This window comes from Xyrauchen texanus, chromosome 40, assembly GCF_025860055.1.
Source record: "Xyrauchen texanus isolate HMW12.3.18 chromosome 40, RBS_HiC_50CHRs, whole genome shotgun sequence".
Classification (NCBI taxonomy): Eukaryota; Metazoa; Chordata; class Actinopteri; order Cypriniformes; family Catostomidae; genus Xyrauchen; species Xyrauchen texanus.
The window spans coordinates 5,073,801-5,100,825 of NC_068315.1; the positions used below are offsets into that span (position 1 = coordinate 5,073,801).

Below are 27,025 nucleotides of genomic sequence, written 5' to 3' on the forward strand. Positions count from 1 at the left end.
CTACACCAAGTGGAGAACACATTCCACTTGAGGCCATATAATCTCCTAGTAGACGGAGCCCTAGAGTTAAGTATGGTTTCAACCACCCCCGCTGATAGACCAGCATTTAGGTACTGAACCCCTCAGGGGCCAGACCCACAGTTTCCACAGCTCTGGACGAGGGTGGAAAACTGTGCCCCTGCCTGAGACAACAGATCCCTCCTCAGAGGAATCTGCCATGGCGGAGCTATCAGGAGTGAGATTATGTCTGAGAACCATACTGGCCGGCCACATCGGGCAACCAGAAGTAGACTGATGCCCTCTTGGCGGACCCTTTCCAGGACTCCCGGAGCAGAGCGATCGGGGAAATGCGCACAGGCTGAAGCCTCGCCAGGCCTCTACCATGGCATCCAACCCCAGTGGGGCTGGATGTGAGAGAGAGAACCAAAATGGACAGTGGGACGCTCTCGAGACGCTAATAGATCCACTTTCGATGGTCCAAATTTGTCCCATATCAACTTCACCACCTCTGGATGAAGTCTCCATTCCCCGGCCTCAGCCCCTGCCTCGACAGGATGTCTGCTCCCTGATTCTGAACCCCGAACATACATGCTCTGATAGACAGTATTTTCCCTTGGGACCAAAGAAATTATCTGATGCCCGGTCTGCACAGAGTGCGCGATCTGAGTCCCCCTTGTCGGTTCAGATAAGCAACCACTGATGTATTGTCCGAACGCACTAGGACATGGTAACCTTAGATGTCTGGAAGGAAGCTCCTCAGAGCCCTGAACACAGCCAACATCTCTAGACAGTTTATGTGCCAAGAATGATGATGGTCCTGCCACAGACCCCTGGCAAAGCTGCCGTCCATGATCAGCGCTCCAGCCAGTGAGGGAGGCGTCTGTCGAAACGGTTTCCCGGCGACGTGACGCTCCCAAACTGGCCCTTGGGACAGGAACCAAGGTTTCTTCCATATTAGCAGAGAACGAAGGCATCTGCGCGCTACTCTGATTTTACGAAATGGATTCCGTTGGGAAAACCCTTGGCTTTCAGCCACCACTGGAGGGGCCTCATGTGTAGAAGGCCCAAAGGTATAAAGTTGGATGCCGCTGCCATGAGGCCCAGCAGTCTTAGAAACTGCTTTACAGTGATGGCCTGGCCTAGCTTTAACCCGACACCATCGCCAGAACGGACTCGATACATGCAGGAGACATGCGTGCCTGCATCGTAATCGAAGTTCCACACAACACCCAGAAACGTTGTGCACTGGGATGGTTGTAACACACTCTTTTTGTGTTGAGTCTCAACCCCAAACTTCGAATGTGGCCAAGGATCTACATCTCGATGCCGAACCGCCATTTCTCGAGACTGGGTCAGAATGAGCCAATCGTCGATATAATTCAGTATGCGGATGCCCTGAAGTCTCAGAGGAGCAGGAGCTGCATCCATACATTTGGTGAATGTGCGGGAGAGAGTGCTAGGCCGAACGGAAGAACCCGATATTGGTAAGCTTCGGCCCCAAAGCTGAACCTCAGGAACCTCCTGTGACATGGAAGGATGGATACATGAAAATAGGCGTCTTTTAGATCTATCGTGACAAACCAGTCCTCGGATCTGATCTGGCTCACGATGGCAGGAATAGTAAGCATTTTGAACCTGAACCTCCTCAAAGGCCGGTTCAAAACTCTGAGATCTAAAATCGGCCTCAACCCCCATCCTTTTTGGAACTATAAAGTACCGGCTGTAAAATCCAGACTCCTGTCTGCATGAGGAACATGTTCTATGGCCTCCTTTAGCAGCAGAGATTGCACTTCTTGTTCCATCACCTGAGTCTGCTCGGAACCACTGTAGTCTGCACCACCCCAGAGAATTTGGGGGCGGTGCCCGAACTGCAGTCTGTACCCTGATTTTATTATATGCAGGACCCATGCAGATATGTTGGGAAGATGATTCCATGCCTCTACAAAATCTACTAAGGGAACCAGCCTCTCGAGGCTGGTCTCGGGTGTTTTTCGAGCACTGTTCTCGACTTCCTGAAGCGAGAGACCGGCAGGATTTAGTCGATACGGTTCTTGTGACCACAATTGATGCTTGTTTTTTTTTTTTTTTTATTTATATTTTTTTGACATGAACGGCACGGCGTGCGTCTGCTGGAAATTGATGTGGCCCGAGGCGTCAGAGACGGCGGGAACCGACACCAATGTCCTGAGGACTCCGCTGCGAGAGCAACCTCGGTTGCTCTGCAGCGGGGGGGGACAGCCCTCCGAGGTTCTACCACCTTGGTAGGACCTCCTTCCCAGCTTCTACTAAGGGAACCAGCCTCTCGAGGCTGGTCTCGGTGTTTCCGAGCACTGTTCTCGACTTCCTGAAGAGAGAGACCGGCAGGATTTAGTCGATCACGGTTCTTGTGACCACAATGGATACTTTTTTTTTTGACACGAACGGCACGGTGTGCGTTCGCTGGAAATTGATGTGGCCCGAAGCATCAGAGATGGCGGGAAACCGACACCGATTCCCTGAGGACGCCACTGCGAGAACAACCTCGGTTGCTCTGCAGCGGGGGGGAACTCTGTGGTGCGAGGAGCTGACTGATGGCTGGGGCTGATCTGCTTGCCCTACTCGATTTAGACTTACCTTACGGGGGAAGCATCAAGCAGAAAAGATCTAACCTTTTCCTTTATCCCCGATAAATTCAGCCACAGATGCCTTTCTGTGGCCACCATAGCTGCCATAGAGCGGCCAATAGCCATTGAGTGCAGGCAAGAACCAGCCCGACCTGCCGCCATGTAAGCCCTACTTATTAAAGCAGATGTATCCCTGCAGGGCTTACTAGGCAGTGCCAGGGTTTTAGCCCATATCCCGTGCCCCCAAAACATCGTCTGTAATCACCACACTGGGGCTGAGGACACGGGACGAATGCGGTTTACCCCACGATCTCGAGATATATATTTATATATTTTTTTTTTGTGGAGATCGGGGAAAAATGGCAAACCCCGGCGCTGAGGTTGTGATCTGTGCCGCAGGAAACGCTCGTCTAATTTGTCTTTCAACTTGCGTTTCCTGCTCATTTTGTGGCCAGCTGATATCAAGTCTGGCCACGGCATGCGTCACAACCTCAATCAGCTCCTCATAAGCTTGGCCGAAAACTGGCGTGCTTGAATCACGGTCGTCCGCATCAATGCTGAGCATATCCACTTCCTCGGAAGCAGAGAGCTCAAGCATTGGGACCTGATCGTGGGCAGAAGAAGCCGCGACGCGGGCTTCTGCACCACTCAAAGTAGGCTCGGGATCCTCAAACGAAGAATGAGAAAGTGCCGCAGCAGTCTCATTCTCATCTGCAAGATCCCACTGCGAACCCCACGATCTCAACCGCCACGCTGCCTCAACAGACACGGGACCAGATCCGTGGGGAACGCGAGCCTGACCGTGATCATCAAAGCACGCCAACCGGGAGCGCAGCACTCTCATGGGTATTGCTTCACAACTTTCACAGGCAGATCCCTCGAGAGCTGCCTGTGCGTGCTGCGCTCCCAAACAATTCACACATAAAGCGTGCGTGTCCCTACCCGTAATGAAAAGAGGGCAGGGGTGCACGCACTTCATGAACTGTTGGGTGGCCATAATATTTTTAAATCAGACAAACAACACCAAATAAGACAAACAATACAAATAGAGCGCTTGCTGAAGAGCTGAAAGCTAATGTGTTTGTGTGCGGCGTCACTTTTATGCATCCGGTTATGCCGTCACATGTTACGTCATGACGCAACACCAATCAAGATTGGAATAGTTTCATTCATAATTCAGAGGTGCACGCTAAGGAGCGTTCCCCAAAGAGTCGTTTTCAACGACGCAGTGCGAGTTCCCTCGGAAGGGAACTTTCAAATTAGGCTCGCATTAACTGATTCTATCACAATGGAGATTCATTTGTTTATAGAATACTTGAGATGTAAAGAAATGTGACTGAAATTAACAATGCACCCTTTTCATCAGCGGTTATTTAAAATAAGCATTATCTTAATTTGTTAATTAAAAAAAGCATCTTGCTCTCTCATAAGTATTTGCATAAGTTGACAAATGGTGCCCTATAACTATTGGCCCAGTATCTACACAACACAACAAACCCCCAGGGTGCTTTTTACCCCAAGTGAGGGAGCCTTTTACCCCAGGTGTGGGGTAAAAAGACTCTCACTCCCTGTGATGGATGTTATGTAGCATATATTTTAAAGAGTACAGGGGCGATCTCTTCCTGAGTTATTGTCATGCATGCTGTGTGCATTTAGAAGGAAGCATATGGACACAGTTAGAACTCCTACTATCTCCTAACACGCCCATCTATCTCCAACAGTGATCCTGCACAGTGCCATTTCACTGATATTACACCAGTACACCGTTTTGTTTTCCTTTAACTGCAGTTGTTTTATTTACATGGCTGTTTCCATTCCGGTAGTTGAAGACACAGCTGAGAAAATATGATGGGATGTTGATGTGTCCCCATGTTAATAAGTCCTGTCACGGTGCCAGTATTTAAGTACTTGGCTCAATTCAAATCAGAGAAAGTCACCTTGCGTACTCTACTGCAGAGCTGAATGTTCTAGTTTACCTTTGGGGGAGTTCTTAATGCCAGACACAATTACCCCAAAGTGCTCTCAACTGTGACATTTGACTGATGTTTTGATATTGCGGGTGCGGTTGTATGAATGATGGGCTCTTTGGCATTTCTCAGAGTGCAGTTTTAAAACAAGTGAGGACTCAACTTTGAAGGGCTCAGGCAACTTAGATAGACTTAGAACAAATCTTAAATTTCATACATCTTTGCTTTTTCTCAGTTCTCTGCTCTTTTGTGATCAAGACATTTTGGGAAACCCTCTAGCACCACCAACTGCTGAAATTTGACTTTTTCTCCTGCTTAAAATGGTTGAAACCTTCGGTCTTGAAACATAAATCATGTATGGAGGCAGTTCTGAGAGGAATGTCCATTAAGTGGCACTAAAAGTGAGTTACATTTTCTACCAAACAGATGATGTTTAAATATTGCTCTATCATGTTAAAATCAACAACATCTCCCTACCCCTTAACCATAAACCTAAACCTAATTGATATTGTCATATAAAGTAATTGTGCATGAAAAACACACTTTCTGAAGCAACCATGTAATATGTATTGCTTCAATGACACTTATGCCTCACCTGTTGACTTGTGTGCTCTTCAGGACTCATACCCTGGTATTTTGCATCGTAAGTGCAACTCTCTATTGGATGAGCTAACTCGCAATTTGATCATGCCTGAACATGCTTGTAAATGTAGATGGTTATATAATGCAAATGTAAAATGTACTGCCTTACAAATAATTTGCTGCAATAAAAGTGTTTCGATATTATAAGATCGCATTGTGTAAGGAACTGGGTGACATTTTTATTTTTTCATAGTAATTCACAACAAGAGGAAAACTGTTTTGTTTAGTACTGATTTAGTCAATTATTGAATTAATTTGTTGCACATACTGTACATGTGAAATGAGGCTTTACCTTTTTGAGCATGATTATTCCCTCTTGATTGTGTTCATTGGTGGTGATGTCGAACAAGGACCCTCCATCTCCAGGGACAATGTTATATTTCACCTCAGCGTTCTTTCCTATGTCAAGATCATGAGCTTTGATTCGGCCGACCGCAGACCCGACTGCTGATGACTCTGGTACTCGCAGGTGAAAGATACCTGAAGAATTCAAACAATGTTTTGTTAACAAACATGTTGACCAGATGTGGGGAAGTTACATTTACATTTATGCATTTGGCAGACGCTTTTATCCAAAGCGACTTACAGTGCAATTATTACAGGGACAATCCCCCCGGAACAACCTGGAGTTAAGTGCCTTGCTCAAGGACACAATGGTGGTGGCCGTGGGGTTAGAACCTCTGACCTTCTGATTAACAGCCCTGTGCTTTAACCAATACGCCACCACCACTCCAAGTTATCTTTGAAACTGTAGCTACTGACTACTCATAATAATACTTGTCGCCGCCAAATGGACATAAATCCAATCTTCCAATGGCGGGCAGCAAATTTATATCTAATTCTAATTTGATTGTAATTGCCCAGCTCGAGTGCGTATGTTTGCGTTTTGTGTAATTTTCTCCTCTGGGCTTGTCGTAGGTAAGATGCATCATGCTCATCAACTGAGCTTATTATTAGTATTTAGCTTCGTTTAGTCAGCGACCTTCATCAAATAAATGAAGAAAAATGTTCTGTCTCTTCTACAATGTGCATAATTTTCTTAATTTGTTACAATTTATTGTCCTATGCAAATATTCTGTAACAGCTGTTATGTTTCCATTTACTGTACCTTATGCTGATTGTGTGCTATTTTGGCTGAGTACAGTTTACATATGTTGCTTGAACAGCCAGATGAATATACACTTGACCGAGTTTTGTCTGGAAAGCTTCTTAAACCATGCTACAGAAAAAATAAATTGCTTAGTGTTTTGAAAATTATGTTACAATGGAAAAAAGCTTCATAACGCTAAATGTAGGCTCCATTTTCTATATGCAAAATAGAATGTAATGTAATGCTGCTGAATAGTATGTATGTAATATATACTGAAAGTAGTTGAAATGTTTTTAACTTTGTAACTACTTTTAGTTTCCCCCATGCACACTGGTGTAGAATCATGCACTCTAGGCACAAAAAGTTAATGCTAATAAGTAAACATTTATGTGGTAAGCGTCTATGCCTGCAAAAAAAAAACACCTCAGCTAATTAGAATCATTCAATGCATTTGTGCAGTGCACAAAAAAATGTAAACAAGGAGAGAGCGAGAGAGAGAGAGAGAGAGAGAGCAGAATGCAGCAATAATCATAGTGCCATCCTCTGAGATATACAGTTCTGATGAAAATCTGCTACTCTCGAAGGGTACTATCAATAATTACATGGTATGAACACCAGTGCTAATACACTCAACCCGACATGATTTTTATGAAAGTGTAAATAAAGCCTTTACTGATTTGGCATTTCAATAGAACTGGAATAAAAATGAAATAAAAGTACTATCTACTATCTAAAAGTACATCAATCTACACTCCATACCCGATAATTACAAAGCAAAAAAAATTATGTTTGATAACTTTGCAAATTTATTAAATAGAAAACTGAAATATCACATTGACCAAAGAATTCAGACCCTTAACTTAGTACTTAGTTGAAGCACCTTTAGCAGCGTTTACAGCCTCAAGTACTTTGCGCACATTGATTTGGGGATGTTTTGCCATTCTTTTCTGCAGATCCTCTCAAGCTCTGTCAGGTTGGATGGGGACCATTGGTGGACAGCCATTTTCAGGTCTCTCCAGAGATGTTCGATTGGGTTCAAGCCTGGGCTTTGGCTGCGCCACTCAAGGACATTAACAGAGTTGTCCCTAAGCCACTCTTGTGTTGTTTAGGCTGTGTGCTTAGCATCATTGTCCTGTTGGAAGGTGAACCTTTGGCCCAGTCTGAGGTCCTGAGAACTCTGAATCAGGTTTTCATTGAGGATATCTCAGTATTTCGCTGCATTCAGCTTTCCTTCAACCTTGACCAGTCCCCCTGTCCCTGCCGCTGAAAAATATCACCAGCATGATGCTAGAACCACCATGTTTCACCGTTGGAATAGTATTGCACAGGTGATGAGCAGTGCCTGGTTTCCTCCAGACATGACACTTGGAATTGAGGCCAAACAGTTCAATCTTTGTTTCATCAGACCAGAGAATCTTGTTACTCACAATCTGGGAGTCCTTTAGATGCTTTTTTTTTGCAAATTCCAAGCATGCTTTCATGAATCTTGTACTGAGGAGAGGCTTACATTTGGCCTCTCTGCCTTAAAGCCCAGATTGGTGGAGTGTTGCAGTGATGATTATCCATCTGCAAGTTTCTCCCATCTCCACACACTCAACTAGAGTGACCATTGGGTTCTTTTTCAGCTCTCTTATCAAGGCCCTTCTCCCCCGATTGCTCAGGCCAGGGGAGAAGGCTCTAGGAATGGAATGGTTTTTGCTCTGATATGCATTTCCAGCTGTGAGACCTTATATAGACAGGTGTGTGCCTTTCCAGATCATGTCCAATCAATTGAATTTGCCACAGGTGGACTCCAATGAAAGTATAGAAACATTTTAGAAATGATCCAGTGAAATGGGATGTACCTGAGATAAATTTCAAGTGTCAAGGGTCTGAATACGTATGTCAATGTGATATTTCATTTTTTTCTTTTTAATACACATTCTGGCTTCGGTACGATACCAGCCCTGCATAAAATATGCCTTTTCTGTTTACATTATTCTGGATTCCATGTTAACTTTTTTAATTAAATCTTATCATCAAATTGTGTTTAATCAAATACATACTGTACAGCTTTGATCAAAATACATAATAAATTATTATTTTTGGTTTAAAAAAAAATACACAACAGAGCTTTACAGTAGTAATGAAAACATTAAATGAAAACAATCTGATTGCCTCAGGCTGCCATGGCTGAATCAAAACATGCTTATATTCAGTGCTGGTTTTCAGCTTTTGTGATATTACTTACAGATAATAATACAAATAATTAATAACTAATAACCTAATATTATATAATTTTTATTATGAGTATTATTGCTACTACTTTGAATATTACACTTTTATACAGTATTAATTTATACTGTCGTAATGCCTTCAATTTCACACATCCAGTTAAATAAAGCTCTCGTTTCAGAGAGACTTTTATTTTGTAATACATTTGAAGTTCTTCTTGTTAGTACTGGTATGCCACAACCCTAATATATAATATATATTAGTCGTGTTGTCCGATGTCCTTTTCTGCATATCACGGTGCCATTTTGTGGCCCGTTCTGCATCACGGAAAAAGTCCCAGGTATCCCGATGGCCAGTCCACCCCTGTGCCGCGGTCGTTACTTTCACCGCCAGTCCGACCATATATATTAAATAAACTACAAAAATAAGGTTTTCTCATTCTGACCTTAAAGCTAACAGATATTGACTAAAAGCTACAAAACTCTTATTCTGATTTAATGTGGTTTTAAAGGGGAAATTTGTTTTATTAGGTTCTAATATATGAATGTTTTGATTTCTTTTGTAAATTTCTATGTATTTATTTTTATATTTTGTTTAAGAAGTCAAAATGTTGGCATACATTTTCTACGTAATAAATTAATTAAATTGGTTGGAATGAGAAAGAACTGAAAGTGATCAAATTGCTTTACAACACCTCGAGATCATAATTTGGTGAAACTGAATACAAATGAACAGTCTGTACTGAATAATCACCTGTCCTCTGGCCATCTTAATTTTGATGATTATGGCTTACAGCTTATGAAAACTCTAATTTTCTGAGACTCTGAATTTGGGGTTTTCATAAGCTGTAAGCCATAATCATCAAAATTATATCAAATAAAGGCTTGAAATATCTTACTTTGCTTGTAATGAGTCTATATAATATATTAGTTTCACCTTTTAAGTTGAATTACTGAAATTACTGAACTTTTGCACGATATTCTAATTTTTCGAGTTTCACCTGTACATGTATATGCTAGACTACTGTACCTCTAAAATTTGACAAAATAAACTTTTAGTAGATATGCACATATACAATTTAGGTTAGGAACAACCCTACTTTTGTCAAACCATTTTAAATGTCTTACTTTTGGAGAACCTGGGTGGGTTGTCATTGACGTCACTCAGGGTGATGTTGATGGTCGTGGTCCCAGCCAAACCGCCTAACTGGCCGCCCATGTCTTTGGCTTGAATGAGAACTTGATATTGTTCCTTCACTTCCCGGTCCATGTTGGGTAGAGCTGTCCTGATTACTCCTACATACAGAAAATGACATGAACATACACAGAATGAAAGAGAGAGAGAGAGAGCTAATTAATGGAAAGACGAGACAGAATAGAAGAAAGATAAGGGGAAAGTGTGGTGGTAGAGCGAGTGTAGATGAATAGAAAAGCGCATACAGGCATGTATAAGTGTGTTGAGAATTGGATTATAGAAAAAAAAGATAAAAAGAGGGGAATAATAGGGTTTAAACTTGAAAAAAGAGGCCTGCTAAAAATGAATGAATGGAAATCTAAAGTAATGACATACACAATGAAGATAAGAAATAGAGAGGTGAAAAAAATAAAAAAGTAAATAATGATGTTCTGTCTTCTGCACTATGGAAATTTTACTTAAAGGTGCAGTGTGTCATTTCTGTGTCACTAGTGGCAGTAAGAGGAACTGTAAAAATTATTTTTCAAACAGGTTACCAAAGACATTCCCCATCCAAAAATGATTAATGGTTGAGCCAAAAGTTCACATGTCAGATTGCTTAAATAAAAATTTTTGAAAGCGTTTTCAGAGCCACACTGTTTAAACTTGATGGGTAATCAAACTGTCTTGATTATGGTTTATAAAGTGTATATTCTCCACACCTTAAGCTGTGAGAAGAGAAAGTATTTTAACTTCAAATGCGCCATATAAAAAACTTTTGAAGAATTTATCTTTTTCCCTTAAAATCCAGTTGTAATGTTATTGTAGAGTGGTGGAGGGTGGGTCCGGGCTGGTTCAATCAGCCTGATGGGGCGCGCCAGGGATAAAGGCAGCCGGTGACGATGGTTCGAGAGAGAAAGAGAATGAAAGGCAGCTGCTCTGTGTGTTTATGTTGCTGGGTTTTTGGTTCAGTTTATGATTAAACTATTATTTATATTGCCCAGCCGGTTCTCGCCTCCTTGGCGCCGAAACCCGGGAAGGAGGAGGGATGCCTGTCGTGGGGTCCTGGAAACTGCCGTCCACCCAGGGGAGGGCTGCTGCCATCTGCCGGGGGACGGAGTAGCCTGACCGCCCGGGTGCGGGGAATGGCCGCCGTCCACGAGGCGAGTGGGGACTGGACTCCCTGACCGCCTGGAGCGTTGGAGCTACTGCCAGGGGCGGAGGAGTGCCCTGCCATCCTCCAGAAATTCAGAGGGGTCGAAAGAAGACTGCCGTCTGCAAGGGGAGGAGGGAAGGGACTCCCCGACCGCCTGGAGCGGTTGGGCCGCTGTCTGGGGCGGATGAGTGGCCCAACGAGTCGCTGAGAATACGGTGGGGCATTCTGTCTGCCGGAGGTCATAGGTCTGACTCCGGTCCGCCTGGGGAGGAGCGGCTGCCGTCCGCCTGAGAGGGTGGAGGAGTGATCGAGGACCATGCGACGGTGCATCAAAGAACCGGTGAGTGAGTGACTTGTTTTTCCTCTCTCTCTCCTCTCTCTCTGTCGCTCCGTGTTGGCCTTTATCCCTTGCCTATTTTTGTTTTGTTGTTGTTTTTACCCTCCTGCCTCTTCCCAGGTCGAGCAAGGCTGGTATGACCCACCAGCAGATGGGGCGAAAGGCACACCCCCCCACATGATATATGTCATGCCGAGGGCTCCCAGGCCTGAGGCAACTCTGGGAGGAGTATAGAGTGGGGGGCTGGAACAACGCACACCCGGTCCCCAATAAGCCTGATGGGGGCACGAGAGGGATAAAGGTGGCCGGTGATGACAGCTCGAGAGAGAGAGAGAGAATGACAGGCAGCTGCTTGTTTGTATGTTTTTGGTTCAGTTTTTCATTACTATTATTTATATTGCCAAGACGGTTCTCGCCTCCTCCTATCCATTGAACTGCTTTACAGGTATGTTTATTGCACCAAAAAATGCCAAGTTTTAATTTATCTGAGCCTTCAAATTTGACCATCTGTTACTGTTACTGTGCATTTAATGAAATGGCATATTTCTATGACACAATCCTTTAATATGAAATTTAAGTATGAAAAATGTGGTTCTCTTCAGGATTTGGATTTATGCTCCATGAAATTATAGAGAATGCAATTTGTATTAATAATTTTCATATACTGATGCATAAATCATGTTTAGTATTAACAATGATCATATCAAAACATGCCTCATTTGTCTTTAAAATTACTCTAATGTGACAGGTGTAAAATTACAAATACATATTAAATTATAAATACAATTGTAAATATAAACATAATAATAATAATAATAATAATAATAATAATAATAATAATAATAGAAAAATAAACCATGACCTATAGACAGTTTAACACAAATATCATAAAATGTTTCATAAAATGGCTACAGCTGTCAGTGAAATAATTTGATGTGCCATTATAGTTTCAGATTTTGGACATTAACTTTATTTCCACTTGCTGGTGGAATCTTCAAACTGCAGATAAACTGAATTTAGACTTTGTGCCGAAAACAGACCTGAAATGTATTAACACAATGACCTATTTCTCAGGAAAAAAGCACCCACAGCTAGCGCAAACACCCATGCCCGTTTGAAAAATGCATGAAAATTGCACCTAAAATTAACGCTCTCATGAAAATTGGATAATAAGTAGTGCACGGTTGCAGATCATTTGTTAGTCATCATTGAATAGTTCGTTTCAGTTAGTTTAAGTGTGAACGTAATAATGTTATGTGAATTCTACATTTAAACATATACAGTACATATGAATGTTCTATATTATAGATTGTTTGCTATCTTTACAATGTGTCATCTTGTATCACTCCTAAAGTAGAACATGTTAGTAAATCTAACTGGTAAATAAAATAAGTACATTTAACTTTTTCAAAGCTGGTGTTCCCAGCATGCACTGAGCTTGAATAATTAATTAGCTTGCTTTCACTAGTTGCACGTTTATTTACACCATTTAATATAGTTAATTTTGTTGTACTTTTGGTAAATCTTTGTTTTTTTGCAGTCTGAAATACATTTTCTATTCAATGATGATCAAACAAATGATCTGTTGATTGTCACTGTTATCGTGTTTTGTGCACAAAGTGTTGAGGTCTGCGTGGATAGCTCCATTGTTTCTAACGCCAATAATGCAAGGTGATGTTGTCTCATAGACTACTTAGCATGCATTATAGGGATAGTGCACCCCAAAATTTTAATTCTCTCATCATTTACTCAATATCATGACATCTCAGATGTGTATGACTTTTCTTTCTTCTGCTGAACACAAAGAAAGATTTTTTAAAGTGTATGTCTGTATTTTCTGTAGTTCTGTAGGTCCAAACAATGCAAGTGAATGGTGGTCAGCATTAAGGTAATCTGTATAATAGTGTTCAAAACAGTGTTACTTGATACAGTGAAAAAGACACTATTAGCATAACATAAATATATCTAAATAAATAAAAATGTCCAACATTCTTTTGAATGTCCGTGTACAAAAATAAAATATTTGATGCCATTTGTGTACCTTCATTTACTATTACTATTATTTTGAATAGCCATGGAAAATGAAGTAATAACAATTTTACCTGGTTGCAAAAAGTAGTTAATTTACCTGATGAACTTTCACCTTTTGCACACCCTTTATGCTTCGCAGAGCTAATGTGTGCTTCTAAATCACTTGCACCTTTATTAGCAACTGACACATCAGTGCCAGCTTTACATGTCATACATTCTGCCTCCCACAGATCTCAACCTGGACAAAAGCATGGAAATCTTTTGTGCAAATCTTCTCTAAATTTGCACTTTCGTTTGGGCATTGTTTCCACTCAGCTGTCATATGCTGCTACTGTCAAGCCACAAACAACAGCGCTTTGCGAATTTGGCCAATAGTTTTTTCAAGCCTCTTATAATCGACCAATTGTTGTGCGAGAAGGCAAGACTTACAAAGAGGGGTTAAAGCAATGCAAATATGCATGCACACACAATTAAATATTAGACCAGATGCACATCATAATGCAACTACAGCCGAAGCCTGGACATTTTCGCAAATTAAAAAAGCTCGGCCGGACTCTTTTCTAAGGTCCAAAAAAGAGGACATGTTCAGGAAAAAGAGGACGTATGGTCACCCTAGAAAAAAAGAGTTATTTATTGGTCTCTTCTCACTCAAAACCAACTGGATCACTTCTAAAGCATCTGATACTCGACAGGTTTAACAAGCAAACAAAGCCAGAATAGCAACAACTTCTGTTATCTTCCATGAAGCACAACTCTTGTGTTTGCCAGTGCCACAAGTATCGTGTTACAGATCAAGAAAGCACTTCATTGGATTAATTAGACATGTCAGTGGGGGGTTACCACTTTCATACATACCGACACACATATGTGACAGTTAATACCTGTGCCCCACAGAGAAGTGTCACACATATGTGTTTCTGCAACAGCCAGTTACAAGCTGCCAGGTTCAAATCAGCTTTTGCACCGACACAGGCTGTGCTGGTCAAGTATATTTTATATACATTCATACAAATTACCATGATAAAAATGTACAGCTCTTATATGCACAGTCAATACATCAAATGCAGTCTTCCTCCAATGCATGCTGCCATTTATTTACATTAGTAGTAGTTGTAATTCGTCAAACAAACAGCTACTCAAAGAGTCTTTTAAAGCACATAATATGTTTATTTATGTAACAAACAGCCTAATTGTCACCAAAGTATCACAATAACAGTTCACAGCTTGAATATGCCATCATATCTAAATGTGGTCTTCCCATGCGCGCAGCCATGTCTACTAATTAAGTGGAGATGCGGTTTTATTCACATAAACAGCAACTCAAACAGTCTTTTCAGCCAAACTATCACAAAAACACCAAGATAACAGTTTAAAACACATATAATCACTGTGAAAACATTTACATTTATGCATTTGGCAGATGCTTTTATCCAAAGTGACTAACAGAGCCCTTATTACAGGGACAATCCACCCAGGGCAACCTGGATTTAAGTGCCTTGCTCAAGGACACAATGGTGGTGGCTGTTGGGATCGAACCGTCAACCTTCTGCTTAACAGATTAGTGGTTTAGCCCAAAAGAAGCTTGAACATTATGTCTATAATCTCCTGTTATGTCACGCAGAAGATACCAATACATGTTTTGGGTGAATATTTCCTTTTTAGATGTGTGTTTGTGGGTCTGTTTTCTCTTACTCACTATCAGTCTTGATTTCTTTATGCATTTATCCACACTGTGCCTGTGTTTGTCTTGTTTCTGCTTTGTTCACCGTCAGTTTGTGTTCAGAAATTTGTTTGATTTGGCCTGGTATGAAATCAGATTTTTCTTTCTTCTTACCAGTTATTTGATATGTTCAGCTATGCAGTGTCACCCTCTGAGGCCCCCAGGGTTCGCTGATATCAGGATATTATATTTTTATTAATGTATTCCTTATTTGCTATGCTTCATATTTGTTCAAGAGGGCCATAACCATCCTTAGTACAAGTTAAAAATGCTTGCACTTGTTCCAGCACCCTCATAGAGTAGGTCTGTGTTTTTTACTGTGTCCTTTTCCATATTGAATATTACATTCCATTTAATGTAGAGTAAGCCCATTTAAAGTAGATTCACTTTAATTTTCATTAAGCGTTCCCGAATGGCACATAAACAAAATATTCACTGGCAAAAAATAAAAGACTATTTATTTGCCGCAGCTTTTGATGATGCTACTATGTTCAGAGCCATATAAACACCAAAGAATCAATTTGCTTAAAGTGAGTTGACTTTAATTTTAACTAGGTGAATATTAGGTTCTGAAATGTTGCACCTGATTATGTAATTATAGATCTTTTTGGCCCTCTTTCACTGATGGGATGTCCGTTGCTTTTCAACTATTCAAAATGTATTAGAGTTCAGAGTTGACTCTTATTACAAATCCATTATACAGGCCGTCCACATTATTATCAAATCAAACTGCAGAGCTTATTTGTATAATTGGGTCAATAAATGTGATTGTTGAAATGTGTGTACTGTAAAATTAATGAGATAGCTTGAAACTTGTAACAGTTTCATCATTTATGCAGTGGCTATTAACAGTGGCTGTTAGACTCTATAACATTCTCCCTAACACAGGGGCATATTTAGGCATGGGAGGCAGAATTTTGCAGGTGGACAAGTGGGTGCCCTGAACTCTACCAGCCATCAAATTTCACCATACCAGCTAGAACTGCAACTGGCCTAACATCTCCTTTTGTGATTTACGGAAGAAGGAAAGCCATACAAGTTTGAAACAACATGGATATATTAAGACAGATTTTCATTTTTGGGTGAGCTATCCCTAACAGGCCAACTCTTAATCTGTATATTTGCAATATAAACTTCAGGAGTGTTTTACCTGTCTTGGGGTCGACGGAGAAGTATGGCTGCCCGTGTAGTATGCTGTACACCACCCGTGCACTATTGCCATATGTGGGGTCATCTGCATCTGTAGCGGTCACCCTCATCACATACGTACCTACAAAACAGATAGAAGAAATGACTCGTATATACAGTATGTTGAACATCATGAGTACAGAAGTATATATGGAGGATAAGTTGTTTCAAAGAAGTGGTTTGCAATAATATATCAAATGAAATGAAGGGAAGAAGAAATACTTAAGATTCTGGACTATTTCTCTGACTCTAATTAAATATGTGAACTTAACTTTCTCTCCTCTTGCACACTCTATTTATTTTTCTAGTGCTCATTTCCGATGATATATAGAAAACCATTTTGTCATTGAATAACTCTTTTAATTATAATTGAATCGCGAGGCAAGTGAAGATTCTCACCGCTAATGTAAACCCCTAAACGACTTTGTACAAAAGGTAAGATTTCCTTGCTTGCTTCCATTAAAGAACACAAAAGCAAAGTGGAGATATACCAAATTCTAATATTTATTCTGAAATGCATCTTTACTAGCTGTTTTGCAAATTTGGATACCACTAAATATAATTCCAAATTCTCAAGCTTCCTACGAGCTTCTGAAACATGATGTATATGAATCAAAACCTAATTTCTAAAGGTGGTTCTAGTAGGGGTCTTGACGGATCCAGTCAGTGGTATTGGAGAGGTGGGCATACTGTGAGTTTATATAAATGTGTATTGTAAAACAATTCTTTATTTATTTTTTTTAAAGTCCTCAAACAAAATGTGTGTCAGGGAAGAAAGTTTCTTGCTGGCATGGTGTACTGTACACAACAGAAAACCATATGGTATTAAATATAATGTAAAAAGTATATGAAACTGTGGGGGTGGGGGTGTGGTCCTGTATCTGTCTGCGAGAGAGGGAGAGCGGTAAGGCTTTTCACCTGGGCTGTCATTATTTTTAACACCGTGTCTTGTTATAGTGATGGTGGAGGGAGACCTCAATAGGCTGATGGCTGACAGCCTTTACATCTGTGTTCCTGTTCATCTTGTCAGTATCCCACTGTTTTGAATGCCGGGCCGTCACTGAGGGTTTCATAGATGTTTGCACCTGATAATTCAATGCCAAATTTCAAATGTTTTTCACAACTCACACTGTAATGATCAGTGATGTGTGTCGAGAGCTCGAAGCCGGTTCAGCAACTAAACGCAACTTTTCCGCGCTCATGCTGTGATTCACACTGGTTTATGCAGCGTTGTAATGATTGACTCTCCGCAGGCCCGTTGCACCAGCCAACTTAGTCTAGTTGTGGCGTAAATGGGCACTAAGTCACAATTTATGCACTACTAAATATTTGAGCATTGCACCATTAAACTTAGGTAGGATGTAACCCTATGTATAAACTAAATATTTACGGAATCAGACTGATTTAATGACATCTATGAACTCATGTTTTGTGTGAAAGACTATAATCCTTTAGACAAATGATGTTGTTTACATTTACGAGAGAGAATGTTGTGTGAAAATTACATTAATAAATAATAAAAAAATTTGCTTCTTAGCGGCTCTTCAGCATAAAACCAAGTTTTATCACATACAGAATGTATATGATATTAAAATTAATAAATATCATTTTCTCCAGCCTGTTGTATTATTTATTTATTGCCCTTATTAATTTTAGACACAGTTCCTGAATAATGTTATTTACTTAGTTTATTAAGTATTATCACAGAATAAATATTATATTTATTAAATCTACTTTTATTGTCATATATCAATGGGAATGTAATTTATTAAATATTCTGGCAACCACCCCTGGAGTTCCCTAGTTCGAATCCCAGGGTGTGCCGACTGACTCCAGCTGGTCTCCTAAGCAACCAAATTGTTCTGGTTGCTAGGGAGGAAAGAGTCACATGTGGTAACCTCCTTGTGATCACTATAATGTGGTTCACTATTGGTGGGGTGCGTGGTGAGTTGTGCGTGGGTGCCGCGGTGGATTGGCGTGAAGCGATAACATGCTCAACAAGCCATGTGATAAGATGCGTGGGTTGACGGTCTCAGACGTGGAGGTAGCTGAGATTCGTTCTCTGCAATGACACTACGCCACCATGAGGACTTAGATCACATTGGGAATTGGGCATTCCAAATTGAGAGAGAAAGGGGAGAAAATACAAATACAAATTTAAAGGCTGCTTAATGGATCAATAAAGGTACATTTCATATTATGCAACTACACATTGCTTTATGTAGAGCTTACAACCTACTAGCTAAGTCTGCCTTAAGAACAGGTGGTGCAGCCAAATTAGGAACTGACTTAGTTACAAACTACTAGTAGTTACTAGGCCCTTAGTTTGAACTTTACGTCCCAACAGAAAGTGATACATTACGGAAAGCCGCGCAACCCGACCCTGTTCTGTGATCGCGCTGCTCTGTCCATTGAGCCGTGCTGATAATTGGTCCAGGTAGCAGATAGCGCTGTTTCGTTCCACATTTGATGCATTTGCCGTTTGATATTGCTTAATATAAAATGCCAGCGTAAAAACGTAGAGAGAGAAAGGGAGAGTTGGCCAAATTTGTGGTCGCACCGGTGCAACCTGTAGCAAAACTCAGTCGCACCGGTGGGGAAAACAGTTGCAAAATGCGACCATTTAGTCGCAGTCTGGAGCCCAGTGCTGTGTCGAAGTCTGTTCCCCCTATGTTTACCCGATTAGTGTTTCCCTTAGTGCCGTTACACATTAAACATAAGGGGAACAGACTGTTCCCCCCCATGTTAAAATGTTAAAATTCTATTCCTGCTATGTTTCCCCTATGCTTAATGTTTAATGGTGCTATGGGGAACACTAACTGGGAAAACATAGGGGGAACACTCTTCGACACAACACCCCCTATGTTTAATGTTTAACAGCAATACGGGGAACACTAACCGGGGAAACATAGGGGGTTGTGTCGAATTCTGATCACCCTATGTTTCTCCTTTGTTGAAGTCTGTTCCCCCTATGTTTCCCCTTTGTCGAAGTCTGTTTCAACTTTGTCGAAGTCTGTTCCCCCTATGTTTAATGTTTAACGGTGCTACGAGGAACACTAACCGGGGAAACAAATGGGGAACAGACTTCGACACAACACCGGTACTCATTGTCCTTGCGGCCATACCTATCATCACTCGTTTTAGGTAAGCATACACAAAATCCTTTGAAAGATAGGTGGGCACATGGAGTATGCTTGCGTGTGCTCTAGACTACACTACTGCACGAAAGGGATCTGTTTATAATTCATCTGAGAGGTGCTTATAGTAAAACGACTTAATCATTCAATGAATGAGCCATTAATGGGAGGTTGATTCCTTTAATGAGAGAAAAAAGTATGCATACAGTATATCAATAAGAAGTTATGATGTAACCAATTTCAAACAACATTTATTGTATAAACTGTATGTAAAATGTACATGTCATTAGTAAACTTAATTTAAGTTAACGTAAGTGAACTTTTGTGCTTCATCCAATAGAAATTAATGGTACAAGCTTTCACAACAGGCTTTGGTTATTTATCAACCTATAATTCTAATCGGCCCATTGTCTGAATTGTGCCTGCCTTCTTTATTAGCATAGTGCCCTGTTTCTAACAGATGGCTAGTGATGGCTTTAGTCACTGTGTGAACCAGATCAAAGCTTTAATCCCAAAAACAAAATGCGATCATGTCTGAGAGAAGAAAGCTGTCGTGAAGATGAATGCAATCTGCTTCCAGTGGATATACTCAGTACCGCACCAGAAACTCCACCATCTGCCCTTCCTCGCACGTTATATGTTATTCAAGGACCCATAGTATTCACGGAACACAGACGATCACCTCGCAGCTCAAACCACGTCAAATTATATTACTGGAAATACTGTGCTGAATATTAGCACGGCTAACAACATCAATGATTGGGAGTGTTTTGTCATGTCTTTTTAAAGCTATAAGCCACAAGAAAAATTGTGTGTTACAATTTTTATTAAACACCATAAAATTAGTCCATATGACTTTTGTAGTCCATTTCGGAGCTTTAGCTGCTAATATGTGTATAATTACTTAAATTGTGCTCTGTTCCTCACACTAAGCTTATCATATGGCTTCAGTAGACACATGTATACAGAAGCACACTACTTTGATGACACTTATATGTTACCTTTATGATGAGAAAGTCAGACACAACATGAAGTTGAGTAAATTATGTCAGAATTTTCAGTTGGTGAGTAGCAGGTGAATCATTCCATCTGCTACATTTGAGACCAAAATTACTTTTGATTTTGAAAGGTCTAAAAAGAGTATTTTATGAAAATATTATTTAAAATAACTGCAAGCACAGACTGTCTTTTTAACCACAAATGCTACTGATCTACTGAGCAATTTTGACTCAGTTTTGCACCAGTAATTTGATTATTAATAAAGCACTACTTTCACAAACTTAGTTTTTACAAACTTTTAGTTTTTTAAACAATTATTATTATTATTTCAATATTATTATAATGTATTTCTTTTTGAAAATACATGAAGTTTGTTTTATTGGGCTATCCAGTAAATGCATGAGTAAAATACAGCTGCTCATTTCTGGGATTAAATGGGTTTGTGAGTTTTCATTGTTGAAATTATTTAAATGAACAGTTCAAACAAAATTAAAATGATGTTATTATTTATTAACCCTTACGTTAGTGCAACTTTAAAAAAAATTGTTTTTACGTAGATCACAAAATGTGAATGTTAAAAGTCTTTATAGGGTTTATTTTTCAGTCTTTTCAATTCGAAGAAGGACCAAGAACCCCATGATGATTCACACATTATATTCCAAGTCTTCTGAAGCAATACAAAAGTATGAGTACTGGAACCGTAAGAAATGTAAGTTGTTATTCATTCTCAAATAAAATCAAATGATAAATAAAACACTTAAATCAAATATATTGGCTACATCGATAACATCACAGCTCACTACTGTCTTGTTACCAAAAGTCATGATGTCATGTCACATGTTTGGTGGTGTTTGGTAAATGTATCAGCTTCATAAAACTTAAAAGCATGAAGAATATTAAGCACGAGTTACATTGATTCAATTTACTGTGGTTATGTGGTGTTTTTGGTCTTTTTCAAGCTTGACAGAACAAAGTCATTATTCACTGTTACATTATGGCAAATAAACAATGTGAACACTTTAAAAAATTCCACTTTTGTGTTCCACAGAAGAAAAATCACATGGCTGTGGGGCAAAAGGTGATTAAATAATAAACATTTTTTTTTTTTTTTGTGGTAAACTGTCCCTTTAACAAGAGGAAGAAGAAAAGCTTTGAATGGGTAGATGCAAAATCATGAATATGTCACAGAAAGTCTGACATACAATTTTGTGTTGAGTGTAACACACAACACACCCTACCCTGAACTGAAGCCCTTTTCATGTCACTCTCCCTGAGGATGACAGATCAGGGTAATTCACTTTGAGACTGCCTTTTCCTTGATCTGAATGGCAATGACACACACAAAAAAAAAAAAAACATGCATTAAAAAAGCCCTCCTATCTCTCACAGCCAAATCAAATCTACTCATGATCTCAGATAGCAAATTGTGAATAGTCTGGTTTGTATGTGCACCATATTCTTCATTATAGCTGTAACTGCACTCATTACATTTTAATGTTTGTCATCTTGGACTTAGGGCTGGGCGATATATCACATATTGACAAAATAATCACAATCATTTTGCTGACCATATAAAATTAAGCAATATCATGAGTATCACGATGATTTTAATGTGCCTTGATTTGGCTATTATGTTTCATAAAGAGCACATCAGTAGACTAATTTCACGATTCCCCCAGGCTGCACAATTAATCAAAATAACATTACAATGGTGATATGGTCATATGTGATTATGAAACTGCAAAAAGTTGAGATTGAAGAGTGATAAACATGGTCTGTGTGCGCTTGGGTGACGTGCTGTTCTGTGCATGTGTGGTTCTCATGGGCTCATGCTTTTAGTGCTTTCAGAGCAGTTCACATGCATTGTGAAATATAGGTACTGCATGTTCAAGCATTCACACAATTCCAAACATTAGTAACCACTAAAAATGATTAAAGAGATCTACAAATACAGCACAGTATAACAGAAAAGGTGGAGATGACAGCATTTTACCAGATGTAGAACATTGTAATCTACACACTGTACTTTCAGTGTCATAATAGAAGCTCCAGGTGAAGGTAAAGTAAATAGGACAGGGATACAGTATATTACTATGTATATTAATATATTATCAATGAAAATGTCATATTCCTTTGTGCTTATTAAGTGGAAAACTGTGGGACTTTATTATTTTTAAATAGATTTTTATTCAATGCCTTTAAAGTATTGAATATACTTGTTTACAATGACTGTTTGGATGAAATGATGGTGAATGATGATAAAAAAAGTATAATAAATACATTTTGAGCCATTTCAGAACAAATAGGCTACATAATTATCAAGACATATAAGATATATATTGAATATCGACAATAGGCTGAAAATATCAAGATATAATGTTTGTCAGCCATATCGTCCAGCCAATATGTACATCATTTTTTGCAATACATTCTCCTCCCTGCAAGTAGGTGGTGATATGCACAGAGAATGCAAATTGCCTAACACGAAAGAAGAGCTAAGGAGGACTGTTTGAAAGTTGAAATGTATAGTATCATATCTCTTCTGAAGATATGGATTTAACCACTGGAGAAGTATAGAATACATTTATGATGCCTTTATATGCTTTTGAGCTTAAAAGATTTGGAAACTGTTGACTTGCATTGTATGGACCTACATAGCTGAGACAAATGTCATACACATCTGGGATGGCGTGAGATGATGAGAGAATTGTAATTTCTGGTTGAACTTTTCCTTTGCGTTTTCATACTTTATCATTGGGTTACATGACTTTTAATGCAGGTGTTTTAATGTGGCTTTGGTTGAGCAACATAATCACTCAGAAAATCTGCATATTAGTTAATTTGCTTAATCCGGGTAAAAGTGCCACCATGCAGTGATGTTTATGCCCCACAAGTTGCCCATGCTGTGTCAAAGCAGTAATACAAAGTGTGGCAGGATAAGTGATTTTACCATCCTATTGGCCTGGTTCGAGTATGGTTTTGGCAGCCCAATGAGGTGGGAGCTACCATACCATTTAAGGACCCTTATTTTGACGGGTGTATACATGTCCTGGTGAGTCTGGGTTCCTCACTTCCTAGCATTTCCGTTTAGTTTCCATTCAGAGCTGAGCTGGTGGCGCTGGCGTTGTGGTGAGTTTGCGTGCGGAGGTCGCTTTCAGGAGCCAGTGAGGTCTTTGTGGGGAGCAGGGAGGCTAGCTGTCTTGATTCAGTGGTGTGCTTCACAAGTGTGTTAAGTGTGCCGACACAACTTTATGGTGCATGTGGTGTTTGACGATTTGGTTTGAATTTGATTTGGGTTTGGATGATCTCCCGAGTCAGCTGGCCTGCCTTGCTCCTGCTAAGCCTGGCCCTGGAGAATTGTTAGTTGTTTTAAAATATTTATTGTGCTTCAAGGGAGAGACAACCTATAATTGTATGTTTTTTTTAGTAATGCTGAAGTGTTAATAAAAGCTATATTTTTGTATTGATACTCACGTCTCCCTTTTGCTTATTTCTTTGCCTTCAGTTGGTACAACTTAACTGTGTGCCCTTTATTGGAAGTATTTCCCTGGCTCTCCCCCAGGGTGGCGTAGTAGGGTTTAATTTAATTTTGATTTACGTTTCCCTCCAGTCAGGAATGCCACAAAAGCAAGCTGTATTGGTCTCAGTACTGTTATGGTTTGCACAGTGTAACATAACTGTATAGTTCCAGCTTTGGCCACTTGGAGTGGCAATTCGGCCATTCAGAAAGCATATATTGACTTCAGAAGACAAAAAATTTGACCTCCATTCATGAGAGCAGTCTGGGTTGAAAGGTCACATATGAGTGGATCTATGTAGTTTTCAAAACCATGCCTTTCACCGATGTGGAAGAGGACAGCATAAAAGTAAATTTTTGTGTGTGTGTGTGTGTGTGCAGAGCAAGAAGCTGAAAAATCAAAGGTAATTGCATCCGCTGGTTGGAAAGAACTTCCATTGGGAAACAGCCTTGATTTAAAATCTGAACAATTACTCCATGGCTCTGAGGGCCTTTAAGTTTCTGCTCTCATCAGAAACAGTACACTCTGGATTTTCATTCAAATTGGGTTTTGTCTTAAAGAACCCATGTACTTTCTTTAAGAAATAGTTCACTCAAAAAGTCATTATTTTCTAACCCTTATTGTCTTTCTTCTGTGGAACACTTTCTTTCTTATTTTTATTTTTTTAAGAATGAATTGCATCATCACATAATTAAAAGTGAAAGAGGACTGTGTTTGTCAAGAATGTTAGTTTCCTCCGAGAACCTCCTTTGGGGAAAAAAGGTCATTCAGATTTGAAATGACATTATAATGTATGTAACAAACAGTTTAACAGAATGAATAAAATGTGAATCAGGAAAAGTGACAATATGTTGAACCAAAAGCGATTTTGCTCCTGTAATTTTCAGATTTACAATCTCTGCTTTCATACGATGTAATTTTACAGTCCTTCAATTCATTTATTTTTATTATCGTCAGAATGTTAAAATGTCATGTGGTTTATTCAGAAATTATATGTGTGCATTTAGGAGTGGTGGTGGCGTTGTGGGCTAAAGCACATAACTGTTAATCAGAAGGTTGCTGGTTCGATCCCCATAGCCACCACCATTGTGTCCTTGAGCAAGGCACTTAACTCCAGGTTGCTCTGGGGGGATTGTCTCTGTAATAAATGCACTGTAAGTTGCTTTGGATAAAAGCATCTGCCAAATGCATAAATGTAAATGCATTATGGTTATAACCTGGCAGGACTTTAATCTAGACGGGTTCATTTTATTCCATAATTAAATGACTCCAATTAATTCACCTATACAAACTGAATTTACTCAATACAATACAAATAAACTAAACAAAAGTGTGGTTGGGAAAAGATTTATTTTCTTTAAATACATTGTTTTATTTAGCTGACCGAATAATTTTTGAAAAACTTAGATTTTAATCACTATAACTTATATTGTATTTTAGCTTGTTTTACATGAAAATATTGACATGTAAACAGCTATGGCAGAAAGGAACAGTGTTAAATCACTAACAAACAAACTAATTCTCCCTGTCTATATTTATTCCTTCCAAACTGTCTCACTCTTTCTGTCTTTTCCACTCTTTCTTACATTTACATTTATGCATTTAGCAGACGCTTTTATCCAAAGCGACTTACAGTGCACTTATTACAGGGACAATCCCCCCGGAGCAACCTGGAGTTAAGTGTCTTGCTCAAGGACATAATGGTGGTGGCTGTGAGGATCGAACCAGCAACCTTCTGATTACCAGTTATGTGATTTAGTCCGCTACGCCATCACCACTCCATACTCTTTCTTGTATTTGTCTATTTGTCTGTCTCTCTCCACTCTTTCCTTCCCCCAAAGGGACATATTAAAGTGTTCAGGAAGTTACCTGTTTTAATTAGTGTCAAAGTGAAGATGGCTAGCTGCCATCGACACCTTAACATCCTTTTTAGTGTGATAACATTTCACTGCACTTTCTGCGACCACAGGACGTCACTTGAATAGACTATATATTTTGTTTGCGAGAAAAGAACACAGTTGTCATCTTAATGTTGTGAATTTCACCTTTCTTCATGAAACATTTATGAGGACATTGAAGTTATAGCACCCCATATTAGTGGGATTTGGTCAGATTTGGTGTGCGTTCTCAGAATTTCCAGACTGGTCTTCAGTAGACATTTAGAAAGCAATTACTCAATATTGGGATAACAATGTTGCAACATATTGTGACAAACTTATTATCAGACACTTAGAGTACAGACACATTAACAGCTTCATAAAGTGGTGCTTTCCTAAAGCATTTTAATTTTCTGAATCCTAAAAATATTTTAATTGAAATACATTTTTAAGACTGGACATCTGTTGAGTGCAGGGACTACAAATCATTGCAAATACTGTTACCTGTTTTTATGAAAATTTCTTTGCATTACTATTGCAGGCCTGGGTCCCAGCTTTGTCAAAATGACCATTGTTAAAAGTGCTGTACACATAAACCAGAATTTAATTAAATTGGATTCTAGCAAACAAAATGGAGATCAAAATGTGTTTTAGATTCTTTTTTAGTTTTTTGGAAGCTATTGCAGTAGAGTTATGGCATGGTTCCAGAATGTTTCCTCAAAAAATCCTTTTGTACTCTGGTCTTCCCTTTTGACTTTAAGTCTGTACAGTATCCAGTTCAACATTATGCAACACAAGAACTCTACTCAGCAATTCATTGATCACCATGTTTGCAGGAATGTAGTGTCATGTTACATGACCTCAGGGATAGATGCATCGTCTACAATCATATTTGACACTGTGATAAAGAACATTTGTCTGAATAATGGAAGCCATTATGATTTAACAAGCTGTGCAATGTGTTTAAGAGGATAGCACTACATTGATCTGCAAGTAGTTATGGTGATTGGATTAGGCTGGGTGGAAATCAATAAAACTTTTGGCCAGCTTTGGAGATGAGACTTTTTAGAGAACCAGATAGAGACAGTAACAAAATAAGGTCCTGCTACCCGCTAGCATCACGCAGAGCACAGCGTGACAGCAGATGCCTTGGTGACATGATCGGTAATACAATCAAGGAATCTATCATGTGAAATCCTACTAGGGCTGTATAATCCAGTTTGGTGGGGATTTGGAGCTCATACACTGTTATTATCTGATGACATTAAGTAATGGCTGGATTAGCAATCCTCTGCCAATGAATATTTGGCAAACCCCATAAACTTTAGACTTTATTGATTGGTTACCCTGGTTCTTTTAAAGCACCACAAATA

At 39.6% G+C, this 27,025-nt stretch overlaps 1 protein-coding gene across 1 annotated transcript in view; it reads right to left on the reverse strand.

The window, feature by feature from the left end:
• Positions 1-27,025, reverse strand: part of LOC127633248 (cadherin-12-like) — a 135,153-nt gene that overhangs the window by 69,578 nt on the left and 38,550 nt on the right. Inside the window, exons 3-5 of the mRNA XM_052112199.1 lie at positions 16,084-16,203; positions 9,644-9,811; positions 5,505-5,692 (exon numbers count right to left, since the gene is read on the reverse strand). Of these exons, the coding sequence (XP_051968159.1) occupies positions 5,505-5,692; positions 9,644-9,811; positions 16,084-16,203 (476 nt within the window). The remainder of the gene's footprint in view (positions 1-5,504; positions 5,693-9,643; positions 9,812-16,083; positions 16,204-27,025) is intronic.